The sequence below is a fragment of the Lagopus leucura genome, unplaced genomic scaffold (genome assembly GCF_019238085.1).
Source record: "Lagopus leucura isolate 7727_CA_CO unplaced genomic scaffold, USGS_WTPT01 Super-Scaffold_100057, whole genome shotgun sequence".
Classification (NCBI taxonomy): domain Eukaryota; kingdom Metazoa; phylum Chordata; class Aves; order Galliformes; family Phasianidae; genus Lagopus; species Lagopus leucura.
The window spans coordinates 1526817-1546039 of NW_024962303.1; the positions used below are offsets into that span (position 1 = coordinate 1526817).

The 19223-nt window shown below is 55.8% G+C and overlaps 1 protein-coding gene across 1 annotated transcript; it reads left to right on the plus strand.

Annotated features, from left to right (window-relative positions):
* The first annotated feature begins 2362 nt into the window (after window positions 1-2362).
* Window positions 2363-16277, plus strand: EDA2R (ectodysplasin A2 receptor). The gene is given in 10 exon segments (XM_042886463.1): window positions 2363-2442; window positions 6268-6376; window positions 7026-7043; window positions 7045-7205; window positions 8006-8091; window positions 8354-8518; window positions 9008-9154; window positions 9503-10008; window positions 10532-10580; window positions 10975-16277. Coding segments are annotated over 9 exon segments (1515 nt in total). The 5' UTR covers window positions 2363-2442; window positions 6268-6289; the 3' UTR covers window positions 11271-16277.
* The last annotated feature ends 2946 nt before the right edge of the window (window positions 16278-19223 follow it).

Genomic DNA, 19223 nt, shown 5'->3' on the forward strand with positions numbered 1-19223 from the left:
TTAGTAGTTCTCATCCCAAAGCAGCTTCTCTCACCAGGTAAGCAACAAAGGTGCTCTGAAAAGGTGGCCTTGACCATGGAACTGGAACTAACACTGGAGAAACGTCAGCCTGATGGGGAGGAGACTTCAGCTGAACAACGGTGAGTTCCTCTGAGCACGGGGCATTTCCCTCACAGCACCTTCTCCAGTCTCACGCGGGCTCCAGGTGCATCAGAGTGTGTGCAAAGAGGGGAATTCTGCACTGCTCCCATCGCATTTCATGACCCGGATAAAAGACAGTTTTCTGATGTTTGAGGCAGGGATGGGCAGAGTGCGGGTCTGACATGCAGGGAATGTGGGAGGTGTCCCACTGGCCGTACCGCTGCGATCGGTTCACTGCTCCACACGCCAAGTGCGCGACCAGCCCATCTCAGCGGGGAGCCTCTGCGTCTGCGTGCAGGCGGGCGGTTATGTTTGGGCCTGGAGCTGGGGGCCCTCTAGCGTTGTGAATCCTCCAGCGTGCCAGAAGAGCTTGTAAAACAGATCCCCCTCTTCAGAATTCCTGCTCCTGGTAACTTCTAATACCGTACTGCTGTTCTTTATGCTTTGCACTTATAACTTATGAAGGTGATGTGACCCTGAGCGAATCATAAGGTAATTACGGTCATGACACAAAATGCTTCAAGACGTTTCTGTTAGATGATGCAAAAGCCCGAAAGGCCTCTGCCTGACCACCCCCGCAGCGTGTGGGGTGCCCTACACCCAGCCCAGCCAACCCGAACAGCAGACACCCGGACAGTGCTGTGCTCTGGGGACAGCCTTGCCGGCGCTGAGCGCTGTGTGGGGCTGAGCTGCCCCCGGGGCACCGCCACCGCTCTGAGTCTTCGGAGACACGTGGGACAGCCCCAGCGCCCGCATGAAGTGCCCCCAGCCCTCCCCCAGCACTGCACCCTCCCAGCAGCAGCACCACCACAAACCCCACAATACATGGGGACACTGACTGCCAGGGGTACTCTGTTCCCATTGCCCACCCCTGTTCTGTGCTGGATTCACGCCACCCTTGTTCTGTGCTGGATGCACTATCTGTAGATCCTTCATTTTGAGTCAGTCTGCAGAAAATAATGCCACAGATAACTTCTGCTGATGGCTTTTCTCAGTTAAACAACTTCTATCAGCTTCCCAAAGTGCTGGAGCTGACGTTAATTTGCTGGACAGTCCCAAAAGCCACAGCGCTGCTTGTGGAACAAGGAGCAGCACTGCTGGTTGCATCAGGCGCAGTGCCCCACGCAGAAGGTGATGTCACCCCCGGCCCCTGCAGAACGATCTGGGTAAGCTGTTTTCCCCCACAGAGATTGCATCACTGAGCAGCCCAAGCTGCGAGCAGTCAGATTCAGCAGCAGGGCAGCTTGGCTGATCTCATACCGAATCTGTTCGGTTATCCCAACCTGACCATCTGCCTTCTCCACCGCACAGTGGCAGTGGGGAGTTTCTGGGACCTACCCTAAGCATTTGCTGAAGAGGGAATGCCTGAACTTCAGAGAAGAGAGAGAAACAGAAAGAATGCCTCCAAAATACTAGGTTTAAACCTAATAGTGTTCAAACACACATCCTTGCGCAGAACCATCGCCAAGAGCTGCTACCCGGGCCCCTCCATGAGCAGCAGTAATGCCGTCTGCCCTCGGCCGTCCGAATCTAGGGACGACGGTGTGGTTCTGCAGCGAGTTCGGCAGATCAGAGCTTCACAGCCGAGGACGTCGGAGGCAGAGGGTACAGAACGCACAGCGCCAATGTCAGCGCTGCCGGGAGAATAAACTGAAAAAACTGCCCCCGCACGAGGCTGAGGGGTTCTGCGGCTCCACGGGGAGACGCCGTGATGGAGTGAGAACACGGCACACCGCCGCGGTGCTTCCAGACATCAGCCCCGGGCCGCCCCAGGCAGTCCGACCACGAATCATGCTCGGTGCGCCGGCGGCCGGCGGGGGCTCCACGAAAAGCGGCCCCAGCAGAGCAGTCACAGAGCCCCGAGCGCCCCGCAAAACGCCTCACGGACCGGCCGAGTCCTGTCGGGTCCCGCACCCGCCCACAGCGGAGCCCGCAAGGCGGACACGAACGGACCCGCCGCCCCGCAACCCCGCTGCCCGCGGCGCCGCCTGCCCTGCTGGGGCGGTGCGGGGCGGTGCGGGCTGCGGGCGGTGCCGTGCACGGGCCGCGGATTTACATAGCACCGCCGCATTCCCGCAGCGGCCGCCAATGGGAGGCGGCGGGGCGGGGCGGGGCGGGCGCTCTGCGGTGCCCGGGGCGTTCTTCGCTTTGCTCCACGCGGCGCGGAGAGTTCTGCCCACGGAGCGCGCGGAGTTCGGCGCGTCCTGCCCGGCGCGTCCTGCCCGCAGCTCCGCCAGCGGAGGCTGCACCGCACCACACGCCCTGCCCGCCTCTGCCCGCTTCTGCCCGCACCGGACACAGGTGAGGCGCGGGGTCCACGCGCTCTCCCTCCCACCCGCGGCGGTTCTCATCGTCCCACGGTGCCGTTGCCGCCGGTGTCGGCGCCGCGCGGGCGCCGCTGCGGACACGAGACCGAACGGCGGGAGCTGCGGGCGGATCGCGCCGCCGCGTGGGAGGGAGCGAGAGCGAAGTGAGAGCGGTGGCCCCGCGCGTGGGCCGCAGCCGGCTCCGTTAAGTTCCGAGCGCGGGGTGACCGTGCGGGAGGACGGAGGTCGGAGCCGAGGGTGCGGCCGCCGCTGCGAGCCGCCAGTACCGCCGCGGGCCGGGAGCCCTTCGCCGAGACGTGCCCGGGCATATCCCGGCGCGCTGCCGCCTTCCTGCGGCGGGGGGCGCCGGCGGGGACCGAGCTTTGTGTGCCGCGGCCGGATCGGGGTCGGGCGGCGGCGGTGCGCGTGGGCCGGGGGCGCGCCGGGGCTCGGCCTGACCGCAGCGGGGGAGGAGGGGAGCAGCGCCGCGAGTGGGTGTGAGTGACGGTGTGATGGTATGACGGTGTGATTGTATGACGGTGTGACGGTGTGATGGTATGACGGTGTGACACGTCGCTGCAAGCAGCGTTTCCCGTTCTGGCCCCGCTGGATAGTTTGAGCCCGAACTTCGCCGTCCCGGCCCCGGGAGCCCCGGCTGTGTGCGCAGGAGCGCCGTTCTCTCCTTCTCGCCTCACCCCCGCTCGAGGCTCGCTGCAGTGGGGCACAGAGCAGCGCAGGTGCCGCGTCACCCCGTGCCGGTGCCGTGAATGGGCGCTGAGCATCCCTAAGGGCGCAGTGAAGCTGTACTGAGTGAGCGCTGATGGCAAACCGTCCTGTTCGTAAATGTAATTCTAATTGCACGATAGTTGTTCCTTCCTGGTATTAATGACCGTGAGTGATTCTGACTGAACCCGTCCTTCAGTTTCATTCCCCAAATGGTCCCGCAGCCCCGGTGCCCCACGGGGCAGAGCCGCTGCTGGGGACTCAGGGACACATCCAAAGGGATCCGAGTACGGACAGCAGGGGAGGAGGCAGGGGCTGGGCACGGCCACGGGCACCGCGTGCAGTCCTGTTTTCCGGGTAACATTTCTCTTTTCCCTTCCTTTTCATCTGCAGTTGTTATTTAGGGTTTTTGTTCTCCCCGGTTCTACTTTTCAGTCTGTTCCTGCGTCCCATCTGAGGCTGTGTTGGTGGCAGCCCAGCGCTGCTGCTCCCTCAGTCTGTTCAGAGCCCGGCCCTGGGCTGCCAATGGTTGCTTTGAGGACGTTTTTGTACCAATTCATTCATTTCCTCCTCCTTTTTGTTCTCTACCAGAATCCACTTGTTGGACACAAAATAAATGTCTAAATATAGTTCCCAAACAGTTTAGTTGTCTTCAAAACTATATTTTCACAAGGAAAGGCAGATCAAAACTGTTGCAGAGGTAATTGGGCAGCAGCGTGCTGTCACTGTGCTGCAGCACTTTGGATCTCACACAGTGAAACTCATTCCCTGCCATTCATAGTTTTGCAGTCTGAGCAGCAGCAGGTGGCAAAGTTGGAAGGTTTTGCACATCTTAAGACATAGGCAGTATGTTCTGCTTCCCGTTCCTGCTGATGTTCCTCTGGCAGTCACCTGGAGGGTCCGTGTGGCTTTCAGGGAAGCAGGAGGGCTTTGTCATTTGTTTTTATTTACTCACTGCTGATGAGTAAATTGTCATAGTTATTAATTAGACTATCAGAAATTACGAGGGCAGCATTATGAGGTTTTGGAAGTATGCTTCATTTCCAAATCAAATGTCTTGATTCTGGTATTGTTAAAATAGAATAGATCCCACAGCTCTGAATTTGATGCCAGGTACTGACAAAAGATTCCGTCCCACTCACCAGTACACTGACCGAGCAGCAGCAGCGCGCTCTGTGCTGGCAGCTGTGGGGTGGCTATGGGCACAGTGCACCATGCTGTCCCAAGGCACGTGTGCCCACACTGCTGTGGGATTCCTTCTGCCTCTGTAACTTTCTCTGTCGGGGAAATTGTTCTAAGCTGAGTCTCTCTGCAGGAGATAGGCTGCAAGGGGTGCATCTGTGTCTGCAAACCCTTCGCAAGTGGAGAAGCATATGTAAATATATGAAAGGAAGAGTCTGTGCCAGCACAGGCTGTAGTTGCCAGAGAGTTTCTCCAAGAAAGATCCCTTTTCTATGCATATCCCTTCCTTGTACTTCCACCGTGCCTCAGACGGCTGGCGGCAGGCAGCCCGGAGTCCCGCCTCCCTCTGCGTGGGTGCCGGAGCCCCTGCAGGACACACGCAGCACTGAGCCCCGAGCTGGGCGCCTGCTCCTCGTCCTCCATGCAGCACATGGCGGGTCCTAACTCGGAACCTGAGTGCTCGTCCCTGACATTGGCACAGAGGTTCCTCTTCGCCACCTTCTGAGATGATGACGAATTTCCTTTATTTATTCTATAACGTCAGTAACCTTTATGCTATTAATAGGCTGTGATCGTGCCCCTCCCGAGATGCTTGCCAGATAAATTTAGCTCCCTTGGCTCCTCATCGCCCCATGTCTTCACATCCAATCCTCGCCGGCTCTCGCTGCCTCTCCTTGCAGCAAACGAGACGCTGCCGTGCGCGTGAGCAGCAGCGAGCGGTGACTCACCTTCTAAGCTTGTCCGGGGGAGACTTCATCCCTAATGAATCCCGATCTTTCCGACCTGGAGCGCGGCCAGCTGTGCGTGCAGGGGCAGCAGAGGGGGTCGGACCAGGAGCGGAGCGCCCGGAGCCGCGTGCTGCAGATCCGGTGTCCGTGCTGCCAGCAGTGCGGGGGGTGGGGGCTGCATGGGGGGCCCGTGGCCGAGCCGTCCCCTTCCCGGGAGCTTTGCGGGGACCACCTCGGCCGAGCGCTGCCCTGGGGCTGTGAGGCAGTGCCAGGCTTCCCGGGTGCTCTTAAAAAGAGCATTCCCAGTGCTTCCTGCTCCTCTCCTGGCTGCTTTGGAGAGGAGCTGAATGAAGAGTGCGGAGGGATGGATTTTATTCTGTTTCATTATGTTGAGAACACACCTAGAATATGCAGAAGAGCACCGGCAGCCCTGAAGCTGTGAGCGAGTTGGTCTGTTTCATAGCTTCAGGTTTTGTTGCTTGTGCTCAGTGACACTCCAATCCCAAGTGCTCCCACAGGCCGTACTCACTGAAGATAGAAATCCTGGCTCTGCTGAGGCTGGGGCAGCTCTGCTGTTGTTTTCAGCTGAGCCATGAATCCCCACAGAAAGGCTCTGGCTGTATTTTGCCAGGAGATGGGTGCAGTTCTGCCAGCCCTCCAATGCTGCTGTGAGTCCATTCCACAGTGAAACTTCTGCAGTGCAGGAGACAAGCAGCACTCGGGCATCCCCTGTCTGGGATGCAGCTCCATGGCTCTTGTCAGAGCTCAGCTGCCACCTCCCTGAGCTGGGGCTTCTCTCTGTCTAACGGTCTGGGATGTCCCAGGATCCAGCTGGTGTAGCAGAATACTCTGACTGACTGCCAGACTGGCTTCAGTGGTCACTGTGTCCGGCTTCATATTGGAGATGACATTTTTTCTTCCACTGTGAGTAACGCAATGTGGCAGCAAAAGCACAGCTCCTCTACAGCCTTTCCCAGAAAGCCTCTTCTCTGCTTCCTGAGCTCTCAGTGCAGACTGCTGCGTGGGTGAGATCAGGCAGCCTCACTGCTGCCAAAGTGACATTCTTGGTGCATAAGAAGTGCAGGCTGTCTGCTGGCCGGTGTAGAAGCTTTTGCCCAGAAAAGGGCACACTACTCTACCAGAGTGTTGGGACTTGTGTGAACTCTGCTTTCCCTTCCTCTCTTCAGGTACCAACACCTCCCAGACACGATGGGCTGCCAGGAGACCGAGTACCTGGACGAGCACGGGAAGTGTGTGCCTTGCAGGAGCTGCATGCCTGGGCAGGAGCTCTCCAAGGTAAATGGCCTTTGAAGAACCAGGAATCACCCAGCACCAAAGTTTTCGCAGTGCAGGGTGGATTCTTTGCTAATTCTTGTTAAGGGGACGATCTTGGATTTCTGTCTGTTGGGAGGAGCTGACACTCGATAGGAAGGGAAGGTGAAGGGTTTCACTCACCTCGGATGGAAGGGCAAGAAGGTGGAAGCAAAAACTGGGGTGGATTCCATGCTGCTGTTGTATTTGTCCTCATTCCTTTTTGCCACAGAAAATCTGTTTCCTTCCAGTCAGTGGCCCATGTATGGCTGCCTTTCTGTAGCCCTTCCCAGAAAGCTGCTCTCTCTTTCCTGAGCTCTCTGCACAAGCCAGGCTGCAGGCTGGTGGGCACGGTGAGGCACTGCTGCATGGGCCCAGCTGTGGCACCAGGCTGTGTCCTGACTCCAGCAGTCCCTCTGGGTCAGCCCTGCAGGGTGTTCCTTCCCTCTGGCATATGCTGCAGGGACCAAGGCTGCCCGTGAGCCACTGCCATCAAAGCATGGCCTCCCCACAAGACCAGGTGTGAGGCTGCCTGCTCTCGGCTTTCTCTAGAGAAGAGGTGCTGTGCTCTCAGTATCACTTTGGGTCCTGAAGCATCTCCTCACTGCCATAAACCAAACCTCGTGTCTTGCAGGACTGTGGCGATGGTGTGGGGGGGGGATGCGCAGTGCGTTGCTTGCCCTCCCAGGAAGTTTAAGGACAGCTGGGGCCATCATGGCTGCAAGCCCTGCCTGTCCTGCGCCCTCATCAACCGCATCCAGAAGTCCAACTGCACGGTGACAGCCAACGCGGTGTGCGGGGAGTGCCTGCCAGGGTGAGCGGGGCCAGGCTGGGTTCAGTGCTGGTGGCACCAAGGGGAGCATGCAGGCAGGGGTTGGCGGGGAGTCTTTGTTGGAGGGCATTTCTCTTGCGGTGCCCTCTGCGATGAGCCCTGGTGGTCCTGAGCGGCGTCTCTTTGAGGACACAGCAATCGGAGCTACCAGAAGGGAGCTGGGAGCTCCCAGCAGAGCAAAGCACTGGAAGGCTTCAGTCTGAGCTGTGGGCAGCAGGGTGGCTGGGCCCCAGGGGACGAGTGGCTGCAGACCACTGCAATTAGCGGCCTCCAAAGAAGAGGGTGGGAACCACACCCTGAGCGCAGCATAGGAGGACATTGTGGTTTCTGTGGCTGTTGACCTCAGCTGATTTTTTTAAGGAGTTTGTGAAGCCAGGACTGCTCTGTACAGACTGCCCATGAAGGACCAAAGAGCTGCAGATGGTTTGCTCGTGAGCAGTGTGGTTTGTAACAGAGGAATGTCAGAGCTCAGGATTTTGAGTTTCTTCCCAGATGGAGTTGCTGGCTGAAGTTTTTTTTGTGGTTTCGTGGAGCCATTAATCACCACCGCCTCTGTTAGCGAGACCCAGGGAGGGGGAGGGAGGCCGTCTCTGGATGATGTCACTCCTTGGCAAAACAGCTACAGAAGTGAAGAGTAGCTCTGAGCGCTGCTTAGCTGGCGTCTGAGGGAGTCGTGGTGCCTGGAGCCATCCCGGCATGCTGCAGCATGAAGGAGCTCTCGGCTGCTGCCTGCAGCAGGGCCGGCTCTGACCCTGCTGACAACCCGCTCTGCTCTCTCACAGGTTTTACCGTAAGGCACGGCTCAGTGGGCAGCTGGACTGGGAGTGCATCCCCTGTACCAAGCAGACACCCTCCTCCGAGCCCCAGTGTAGGTGGCCCTGCGAGTGCGGGAGGTGGGAGGACAGGGCAGGAAGCCACACAAAGCTGGCATGAGCATGTCAGAGCTGCTCAGGTGTGCTCCTGCACCATTGTAGAGATGCTGTTTGCTCTCTGCAACACTGAGCCCGTGTCCCACATGGACGTGCTGGAAGAAGTGTGTTCACTACATGTGAAGGGGGATGGGGCAGGGAGGGTGGTCTGAAGCATTGCACCCTCTGGTCAGGCTGTAAAGCTCAGACTGCTGTGTGCAGGTCGGTCCAGAACAAACCTGGTGAAAGTGGCAGTCCCCACCGTGCCGCCACAGGACACAGCCCTGCTTGCTCTGACCAGCAGTGCCCTGGTCATCATCGTGCTGGTGCTTCTGGCCCTCTCCATCATTTACTGCAAGCGGTTCTGGAAGAGCCAGTGCCAGCGAGGTGAGTCTGTGCATGCCACGCATGTCTCCCTTCTGCCTTTGCTGTTTGCACACGTTCCAGGCCCCTTCCTTGCTGGGTAGGGCATTGCCTCGAGCCTTGAAAGTCAACCAAACATTCCTCTGTTCACAGAGAATAAATACCTCATCCTGCTTCTTAGGAGGTTTCTCTTTTGCTTTCTTGTGTCTGCACAAGGATACTGAGGAGCCTCCCTGGCTCCTGTACCATAAGCAGCAGTAGAATGTAATTTCACTGTCAAAGCTGGCATTCTCTCTTGCTGTGGTGTCTCAAGGGCAGGTGGATGCTGAGTGGTTCTTGCAGGATGAGGGCTGGGAGGCGCTGAGGTGGGAGGGAGTGCTGCATGGCCCCACACGGGGGTGTCGGAGCGGCCGGGTGTTGGAGGTCCTCTCAGGCTGACATTCCCTGCAGCTGAGGGCATGCTGGGGCCACAAGCCAAGCCCTTGCTCACAGTGTTTCTTCTCTATGTCCAAGTCTTCCTGCGGACGCAGAACTTCTCAGGCCAGCGCGCAATGGTCCCCACCTCAGCAGTGCCCGGCAGGTTTCTATGTGAGGAGCAGATGTCCGGTCCCTGCTGCCTGGGCATGAAGAACCTCAGCCCCTGCTACAGGCAGACAGAAGGTACCATGGCTCTGTGTGCTCTGAGGGAAGGGTGGACGCGCTGGGCTCCCAGTCTCACTGTCTTAAGAAGTGCTGAGACTTTGTGAAGGAGCAAAGAGCTGGATAGTTTGGTGCTTCTCTTAAAAACCACATACAAGTTTTGTACCAGGCGCACTCAAATTGGGCTGCAGCTGCTCCCAGCCTCTGCCCAGCTGTGTCCTTGCTGTCATAGGGGGTGGCACAGACAGGACGGAGCTTTGCAGAGGGGCTTTTGAGCCTCTCTGTGCTGGGCAAAGGACTGAGGGTGCGGTTGGGAGGTGGGACGGGCAGGGCTGGGTTGTACTGAGCTGCAGTCTTTTCCAATTCCAGGCCCAGTAGAAGCGGTTCAGTTCATTTCAGAGGGAGAAGCCATCGGTCTCCAGCTGCCACCTGCCCAGCCTGAGCTGGAGCTGCCACCGGCCGTGGCGGGCAGCCCTGTGCCCAAGGGCCAGCTGGCCAGGAGCGGCCTGGAGAGCCAGCCGCTAATGCGGGGCTGTGCTGAGCGCCGGGCCACCGCCATGGCCACCTCCGACCTCAGGTCGGGCCCAGCAGAAGCCCTGGCCCCGCTCTCCTCCTGTGCCTCTGAGATGCAGCACAAGTGGCCGCACACCCCGGTGGAGTGCACCGAACTCGACCTGCAGAAATTCTCCTCCCAGATGGAGTTTGTGGGCAGTGAGCGGTCAGAGCAGGCGGGGAGCCAGGCAGCCCCCAAGGAGAGCGGCAGCGCGGCACTGGAGGCCGGCAGCGGGCTCAGCATGGGCCCGGCGAGGGACGTGTCCACTGCCATGCAGAGCCCTGCCATGCAGAGCCCTGCTGCCGAGAGCAGGGAGCGGCAGGTAAGTCAGCACCGTGAGCTGCCCTCACACAACCTGTGCCTCGGGATGGAGGTTGGTGCTCAGGGAGCGCGGGTTCATGGGAGCTGGGATCACTGCATCCGGGGTAACTGTGGTAACCACCACAGCCAATTTGCCAGCTGTTTCATGGCTTGCTTGGAGCAGGTGAGGACGCTGTCTGTGGGCCAGGCAGGAGCCCTGGAGCAGCTGGTTAGCTTGGTAACTCGCACAGGTTAGCTTGTGACGAACCCCATCATTAACATAACTGAAGTTCAGAAAATGTCTGCTTTAAAATAACATAAAAGCATTTATTGGCTATTTACTAGCCTAGCTCCCAGACTGTGCTTGTGGAAGCAGTTTGCTGCTGGGGAGCCCAGGAACATCCCTCAGAGGCTGTTAGCTCACAGGGCAGCAGTGCTGGAAGGACAAGTGCCGATCCTTCAAACCTCCATGATGGGCCTTGGAGCAGTGATGGGCATCGCTGCTGCTCTCACTGTCCCTAACCTTGGAATCTTTATCTTGCCAGGTGAATGATGCCCAGAGCCTTGTGACTCAGATCAGCAGTACAATGAAGGGTAAGTGGCTTCCAGACTCATCTTTGTTCACTATATATTGAGGTAGCAGACAGATTTCGCAAAGGAGCTCCTCCAAAAGCCCATCCTGGCTGCATGGAGGTGCCACTCACCACAGAAGTTTGGCTACCTTTCATAACCCTTAGTTTCCAGGGCAGATTTTCTGTAGTACTGCCTGAAGTGGCTTGAGGGTGGGTTGTCACTGTTACCAGCCTCTCCAGGACTGACCCAGCTCTGTGCTGTTGTGCTCTGAAAGCAATGTTGGAGGAGAAACCTGCTATGGCAGGTAGATGTTCTACCTGTTCATCAGGGATGGGGCTTGAATCTGGCTAGTGTTGATTTTTCACCCAAGCTGGATGCGCTTTCTAACCCCACTTTGCTGTATTGCCATCCCCAGGTCTCCCTGTTGCAGATCTGCCCCATTCCTTGGTACAGTCACTCGCTTTCTTGTTAGACCCTTCCTTGAACGGCGTGAAGAACTTCAGCCACGTGGCTCTGGAGCTGGGAGTCATGCCTCAGTTGCTGGGCCGGATTTCTGGATTTGAGCAGCTCGTCGCTCACCTCACCTACTCGGGAGACACCGTCACCATCCCTCGGCTGGCCCAGGCTCTGCAGCGGCTGCAGCGCTTCGACGCCCTGCTTTTGCTGTGCGACCACTTTGCTCTCAGCCAGATCCAGGGCCGCCAGTGCTAGGAGAAGTCAGGGAAGGGACAGAGGAAACTGCAAGCACTGTGTGTACTGGTACGGGAGAGGATCTGGTAGCCCTGTGGTCACGTCATCTCTCTAATGTGCATGTGGGAAGTATATGGAGATGGTCTTTGCATTGTGGAATAGAAGCATGCAAGGAGGAGCATCCTTCCTAGGTGAAGAGCAGAGGAGCTGGGGAGGTGACAGCACTGCATTCTCACAGCTCTCACTCCTGGGGAGGTTGTGCTCGGCTCCTGCAGTTCTTTTTTCTTCAGCTGTACTTACTCCCATGTCCAGCAGTATAGCAATGTCACAGTTGCTGTGCCTGTTGGTGGGTAGTAAGCCCAGTTCTTTGCAAGCTGTTGGCTTTGGGATCAGTTCTGTGAGGTCCTTGGTCATGGCAGATTGTCTTCCCAGCTCCTTCCTCTGCCTGAGCAACAAGCCATAGGGGTCTCTGGAGGCCTCAGGGTGTCTTCCACACCAACAGTGCTGATGTTTGCTGGCTTCTCCTCAGTTGTGTACTGCTCACTGACAGGGCCAACAATCACTTCTCTCCCATTCCAGTTTTTCAGAACTTTTTCCTTTGGCCCCTACTTTGTTTTTCTGGATTCCTGTTCCTACTTTGAGTTGAATCTCTGTTCTCTGTATTTTGCTCTCTGTGCACTGGAGATGCAGATCCTGGAGGAGGACCTGCATGACCATCACTGTGTGGCTGGGAGTCACACAGTCATTCTCAGTGGCACTGCAGCATTTGGCGTGTTTAAATTCATTTCCTTTACTTGAAGAGGTACGGTTTTCTTAAAGGAGTACAGTTTTCTTAAAGTACCGGAATACTTTGATGTGGGTTTGTGTTGGATGCAGCGCTGTGCTGCTCCCTGCCCAGGGCAGTGTGTTTGCTCCCCAGTCTGCTGGTGACCACCTGTGCTGTGCAGTGCATCCACCTGCTGCCCGCTCGGTGTGGCTCCAGCATTGCTGTGCGGTGCAGTGGAGTGCCAGAGGCCGGGACCCTGCACTGCCTTCTGCAGCACCGCAAGGTGCAGCTGGTGCTCGGCTGCTGCCAGGCACGTTGGGCCGGCTGTAGGCCGAAGCTCGTGACCGGGACTGCAGTGTGGGGAGTGCTGGAGTCCCTGTGCAAATCACAGCAGAGCAGGCTTGTTTTAAGTTGGTGGGGGTTTTTTGGTGGTTTTTTTTTTTCTGAGTTAATTTTCTCATTTCTGGAAGTAGCTGTTAGGGAGGGAACACCCTTCCACATTTAATTTGCTCCTGATGGATTTGTCAGGGCTTGCAGCCATTTGCCTGTGTGAGACTCCCTTTGAGTTTAGGCGCAGTGCTATGGGGCAGCTTGCAGGGCTGGTGGCTGCCCCCGTGCTCTGTACTGCCCGCATCAGGGGCTTCCAGGGAGCCTTCCAACAAGTGGGGTTTGTGTCCCACAGCGGAGTGACTTTCAGCAGGACGCCGTGCCCTGCCTCAGGCAGCAGTGCCCACACAAGTCCGTCGCTCCAGGATTTTTGTGGAGGGCAAATCCCAGCACAGCAGGTGGGGAGCGGCCCTGCGGGGGAGGACGGAATGCAGGGCCCCGTCAGCTGGGGGAGATGCCCGGCACGCGCCCAGCCCCGCCGTGGCGGGGATGCCTGTCCCAGCAGGGATGCCTGCACTGCTGAGGTCACGGCGCGGCAGCTGAGCGGTGCTGGTGGGACCTCACCTCCCTGGCTGTGCTGTCTGAGCCGTCGCTCAGCTTCTCTGAGCTGAGATCTTTGTGCTGTGCCCGGCTCCAGTAGGTGCTACGACACCAGGCTGGGAGCTGGTTGCCGCATGGTGGGCAGGAGGTGTCAGCCCAGAGTGCACTGCCAATTGCACCAGGACAACGTGGTGCTGAGCTGTCTGCTCTGCCCAAGTGTGCATGCGTGTGTCTTGGTGCCTGCACCTTGTGAGCTCGGATCTTGAGCATCTCAGTGCTTTGACCAAACCGTGCTGTGAGTTGTTAAACCCAGGGATTTGGGCAGCAAGGTGACCTTGAGGTGCTGATGGGAGGCCTTATGCTGGTGCTCACTGAGCCAGGACAGCACCCAATCCTGCTGGAGATCAGTGGGAAGTGCCTTTAGGTCAAGGTTTCTCCAGTGATATACCGGGGAAAATGAGCCTGTCTTGTTTCTCCCCTCTTTCTACACCATTTTGTGCCTGCTGAGTCCATTTCCTTGCCTGACTTTCTCCCCTTGCCCTGATCTTGCTGCTTGTACCAATTGGTTCTGGTGGACAACTCGGGCCTTTTCTGTCCTTCCTGGTGCTGCTGTCTCCTCGCAGCTGCTGCTCACAGCCAGATGGCTGTTGGTCTGAGTGCCTGTGCCCCTGGGCCTGTGGGACAAGCTTGCTGCATGCCATGTCCCTGTTGAAGGCTGCAGCTGGCTCTGAGCGCTGCGTCCCCCCCCTCTGGCTGGCTGTGCTGTCCCTGGCCGCTCCAGCGGTGCGGTGGCTGCCAGCAAGTGGCACTGTTCCACTGCCGGGGCATCCCCAGGCTCTGCTTCTTCTTATCTGACCACGGTGCTTGGAAAAAGTGCACGACTTTCTGGGAACACAGCCCTCCCTCAGTTCTGCCCAACAACAGTATTAATAGATGTTCTGGTTTGGTTTTTTCCTCCTTTTCTCTTGTTAAAGGCTGTTAAGATTTGAACGTGCTCAGGATGTGGTCAGATAACAGGAGGCATGGGCAGCTCTACTGGATGTACCATTTTGTCTCCCGCTGTTTATATCTTCCAGAGCTGTGGTTGTTTCATTGTTCTTTCTTTGTGAGAACCAGAGATGTCAGTCAGACCTGGCACCCTTTTTGGCTGAGGCTAACCAGGCTCTGGGGATGTGCTTGTTCTGTTGCAGAGCCATCAGGGAAAGCGTTTCTGGTGCAAACACAGTGCAGGGACCCGGGGCTAAACTTTTTTTCTTCATCCGAGATTCATCTACAGCAAGGATGGAGTATTGGATTAATTGCTTGACAGAATCAAATATTTAGTCTCTGTGGACGCACTTCACAACGATGAGGTCACCTGTTTGAGCAGGAGCGATCACGCGGCTGAGATATCAGCTGTGGCTCTGGAGGTGAAGCCGGGCTGGTGCCTCACACTGTGCCTCAGGAGCTCCTTTCTCTGCCCGCTGGTGGGGACCAGGCTGTGGCTGCTGCACTGCACCGCTGCCGTGAATTAGGAACAGAGCAGTTAATGAGAGCACAGCAGTGCGTGCTGCAGAGCCTCACAGGGACAGTGGCTTCTGTCCCTCATGCCCTCCTTGGGCATTTCTGCTGACGTAGGTGGGCTCTGGACAGAAAAAGATTTGTTCGTTTTTTCCTTCTTCAAAGAAATCAGCCCCATTCTCATGATAGTTTTTAAGGGGAACTTTGATATTTAGCTGTGTGATGCCTGAGCAGTATTGCTCACGTTCAGAACCTACCTCTGCCGCGGTGCTGAGGAGGCGGCACGCAGGGCCGGTCGCCGCATTTTAGCTGTTCTAACTTTATAGCTGTTCACTGTGCTCGCTGCCCCGGTCCAGCTGGGGCCCACTCAGAGCTGCTGTCACTGTGAGCCGCCGCGGGCGGTGCTCCATGTCTGCCGCAGTGCTCTGCCATAGGGCTGCCCATGGCCGCCATCAGCCTGCGCTGGCAGCGGGCTCACATCAGCCGCAGTCACGCAGGCACGTTGTCAGAGCCTGCAGGGCTGCTCCTCACTGCCCGGCTGAAGCCCTCAGAAGAGAGGGACCACAGGAGCCCAAAGATGGGGCCATGAGTCTGCAGCTTGGACGTGGGCAGATGGCAGCCATTGCTGGGCAGGTGGGCGAGCGTGGATTTCATTAGCTGGGAACCCATAGGCTTGATACTTGACTTCTGATTTTTCTCCTTAATAGTATTTTCAGCACAACAATTGGAATGTAAGGGAAACAAGTTCCCATAGCGCTGGATCTTGCGTTTCAACTTCAGGAAGCTGCTGGTGCCAAGCTGGCACGGCTCAATGAAAGTTGAAAGAAATAAAATAATTCAGCATCTGTGCAAACTTTAGTTGGAACTGAACAATGGAAACACTCTTGGGCAGTGGATTTCTGCAACGAGCAATTGTTCTGACACCAGGCTTGTCTGGAAGTCTGATCTACAGGAAGAATTTACACGATGGGTTTCAGTCCAGTGCTGTTCAGAAAGTTCCTAAGCACACTTAAAAAATAGGCATGTACATAAATCCTATTAAAGTGAACAAGTAATTAGTGCATCCTTGGGTGCTATTCCTGAGCAGGGTGCGTATGAGAATTGTACCTTCACTGTGCTGTCCCGTGAGCAGGCAGCGCTGCAGAAAGCTGTTTGATCAGCATGGGCACACTTTCAGAAGTCTGCAAGTGCTAAGGAGAGATGCACCACGGTTTGTTTAGATGACTTAACATTGCAGATTCTGGTGCTTTTCTGAAAATAAATAATGTTCTATAGCCATGGTTTACCTCTAGGAATACTTGTTAATTTTTATGGGAGGTGTTATTTCAGTTGTGAATGGGTTATTTATATTTTTGTAAATCCTACGTCATTAGCATTATAATTCTGAAGCTTAGTTGTTTCCATTGTTGGCTTTTTGGGGGATGTTGTCTGTATTCAAATGAAACAGCAGCTGAAGCTCTTAAGTTTTTGTTAAATACGGGGTGTTTGTTCCCCACATTCCACCCAGACGCAGTGCTGTGTACATGTAGTTAAATAAATCCCAGAGGTGGAGGTGCTCGGTGAGTTTTCATTGAGCTGTGCAGGGCTGGGTGAGGTGCTGTGTGGGGCTCGTGTGTCCCCAGGCGTGGGGATGGGAGGGCAGCAAACAGCCCCCAAACGCTGCCCAAAGAGCCGCGCTCTGCAGCTTCGCCGAGGAGCGGTTGTTCTTCCAGCTCCATAATTACAGCCCTCATTAAGTCTGTTCATGCCCCTGCACTTGGTCTGCTCTTTAAAATAATTACTAGAATGAAGGATATGGTTTTCTGTTTTAATTAAAGCTATTATACTTGCCCAAACTCTCTCATGCTTCATAGGTTCTTGTATGAATGTAGCTTGCTCGTGGCATAAGGAACACCCGCCCGGTCCAGCGTGCCTCACTGACTGCATCTGCACCAGCAAAGCAGTGCAGGAGGCACCAGGAATGAACACAGGCACAGTAGGAGGACAGCCTGCAGTTGCCTTGCTGGAGCATGTACCATGTGGCAGAAGCAGGCAAGGGGCAACCTGGCACCAAAGCCCTGGGGAGTGCCCAGCAAGGCAGCGAAGCCACCCATAGTGCACAGAGCAGGAGCTCTGCCAGGGTTTAACGTGGCACAGCTGCTCATTAGCACACAATGATGCCTGATTACGTGCAATTATGTGACGGTTACAAAAACTGCTCATAAATGATCAGAGTGCATTTCCCAAGCCCCTCTACTTCTGCCATCAGCGTGTCTGATTGATTCCCTATTGTCCAATGCCCTCTGTGCCATGTGGGCTGCGGTTCAGGGCAATGCCACCCCTGAGCATTAAGCCAGGCTGGGAGTGGCCCTGCACGGCCCCGTGGTTCCAGGAGGTGGCTGTGGCCATGGCTTCAACACCTGCTTTGCAGCAGGTAATGCTGCAGCACCCAACAAGGCAGCCACAGCAGGGGAGAGGAGCACTCAGAGAGAGAAGCTGAACAGAAAGCTGGTCATCAAATCAAAAGGCTGGGATGATGTGTTTATCACCGGTGCTCAGAGTCTCTTCTTCCCTTTTTGCCTTTGTCCATTTCTCCATCTGCACCATGAATCACATCATAAATGAATAAACTGCCCTCAAATTAGAAATGAATCCCCAAAGGGTAGCCAGCAATGTAGAGTGCAAAAGTTTTATTTGAGAATTCTATTTGAAGGTACAGTCCTTCAGCTCCCTGCCGGAAATATTGCACGTGGGCAGCAGGCATGCAATGAACATTGCCCATCTCAGAGTGCCAGGAGGGGGAACATGATGGTGTCTGAGGGGTTTGGCTGCTGGGGACCAAAAGACTCAGTGTTCATTAGCAACTTGCTCTCATCTATAGCTGAGATGTCTGAACAACCAATCAGTATTCATGTTTGTCAGCCAGCACCATTCAACCAAAGGACAAACGTAATATTTCCACATTACTCCCTGCAAGCTGTGAAAGACAGCAGAATATTACATTTCAGTATGTAAAAGACAATTTAACGCCATTCAGCAAGATGGTTTTTAATACAACACAAGGCAATGTTACTTTCAAACTGACTTTAACTGTGGGTTTGCTAAATTAACCCTCGAGCTTCAGAAGAATAATCTGCAGCCTGCAGCAGAAATCTGCACGTGACAGGCTGCTTTATGTGCAGCCCCTGAGGAGAGGCAGAGCAACAGCAGCTGGCGGTACCCCAGCACCTCTCTTTCCAACCAATTAGAAACACAAGCCACAGAACTTTGCAGATGCGGAGCTGTCAGTGATCACATCTTGAAAATCACTGCGCTGCTTTCAGCTCCAAGCAGCCAGCTGAGCTCCTGCCTCAGTGAAAGCCTCCCTCCCAGAACACACGAGGGTGGGTGGACGTGGTGTGGGCTGCTGTGTGGCAGGGATACCTGCAGTATGTCAGAGAGACGGGAGGAGGAGGTACAACTTACAGACACTACAGCAATACTAACAGCAAGTCAGTGAGCAGGAATTCCATTTACGTGGATGCTCCCTCTAATTGTTCCTTATGGTTTCCCACAAAGCAATAGTTTCTCTCTCCAGCAGATAAATTAGATGGCCCGTCAATCTAATTTTATAAGTCAATTTGTCTGTTCTTATGTGCCAAGGAGTTTTTTTTTTTATGTGGGCTGCGACAGGAACAAAAGAAGTCTCTCTAAGTGGCAAACACCTGTGCGGTCGGACCAGGCACTTGGTTCCTGCAGGACTCAGCCTGTTGAGTTTTCAATTTTCCTCTTCTCCCCATCACTCCAGTAGGTGACAGCCACCATTCACAGCTTGCTATGGGCAGTGGAGCACTGCAGGCTCCTGGCGGAGCCGGTAACATGAGCAACGCTTGGTTCGGGGATGCAAATCTGCATTACATGGGCTAAAATGTTATCTTAACCCCGACTGCTGGCAGCAAAGGAGAAATCACTGCCGGGGAGCGGGATGGTGGGACACAAAGCACAGCTGCTTGGTCTGTAGGGAGACCTCAGCCCCAAGGAATCTCTCCTGCAGACTCCCATGCACTGCAGTGGTCGGGAGCTGCTCCTGCCTGCCCCATCCACTATTTCAGGGCAATGGAACAGAATGGGCACTGGCACAGCTGTGGGGCTGGCAGGGAACAGTGAAGGCCTCGGGAGCACTGGGAAACGGGCCTCAGGGCAGCACAGGGACATGCACGGATCTGGGGTTACTGCCGAGGTCTGAAATTCTGAATCAAACCCAGAGCTGGCTGCGGTGTTATGCTTGGCATAAAACCCAGCCCTCATCCCTCCAGTACTCCTGCTTGGGCCTCACCCAAAGCCAGGCAGATCAGAGGCATTGCTCTCCCAACCACAGTGCAGGAGGCAATAGCTGAGGGAGATGGGCATTGGTTTTGGTCTGTGAGAGGGCAGAGCTGTGTCCTGCAGGCGCAGAGAGCCGTTCCCTGCTGCACCCTCCTGAGTTCTGTTCACCCTTTCCCAGCTATTTCTTCTGGGAGTGCCCCTGTGAGAAATCTGGGTTCTTCTCCCTCTCCTTTCTCAGCCTGAGGATGGACAAGGCTGCTGGTTTCATAGCAGTGCAGGTACAAGTGGACAGACAGCCCTGTGTTCCCACCTGCCAGGGCTTGATCTGCACCTGAGAACATTCCCATGTACTCCTTCAAACAGACTCAGAAAACTGCTGTTTTCTACCTGGAGAGCTAACTGCTAATAGTTCTGCTCTGCTTTTCCTTCCTGAGCTAATCTTATGACTCACTGTGCATTTCTTTCTGCCTTGCTTTACTAATCTGCTTGGCATTCGG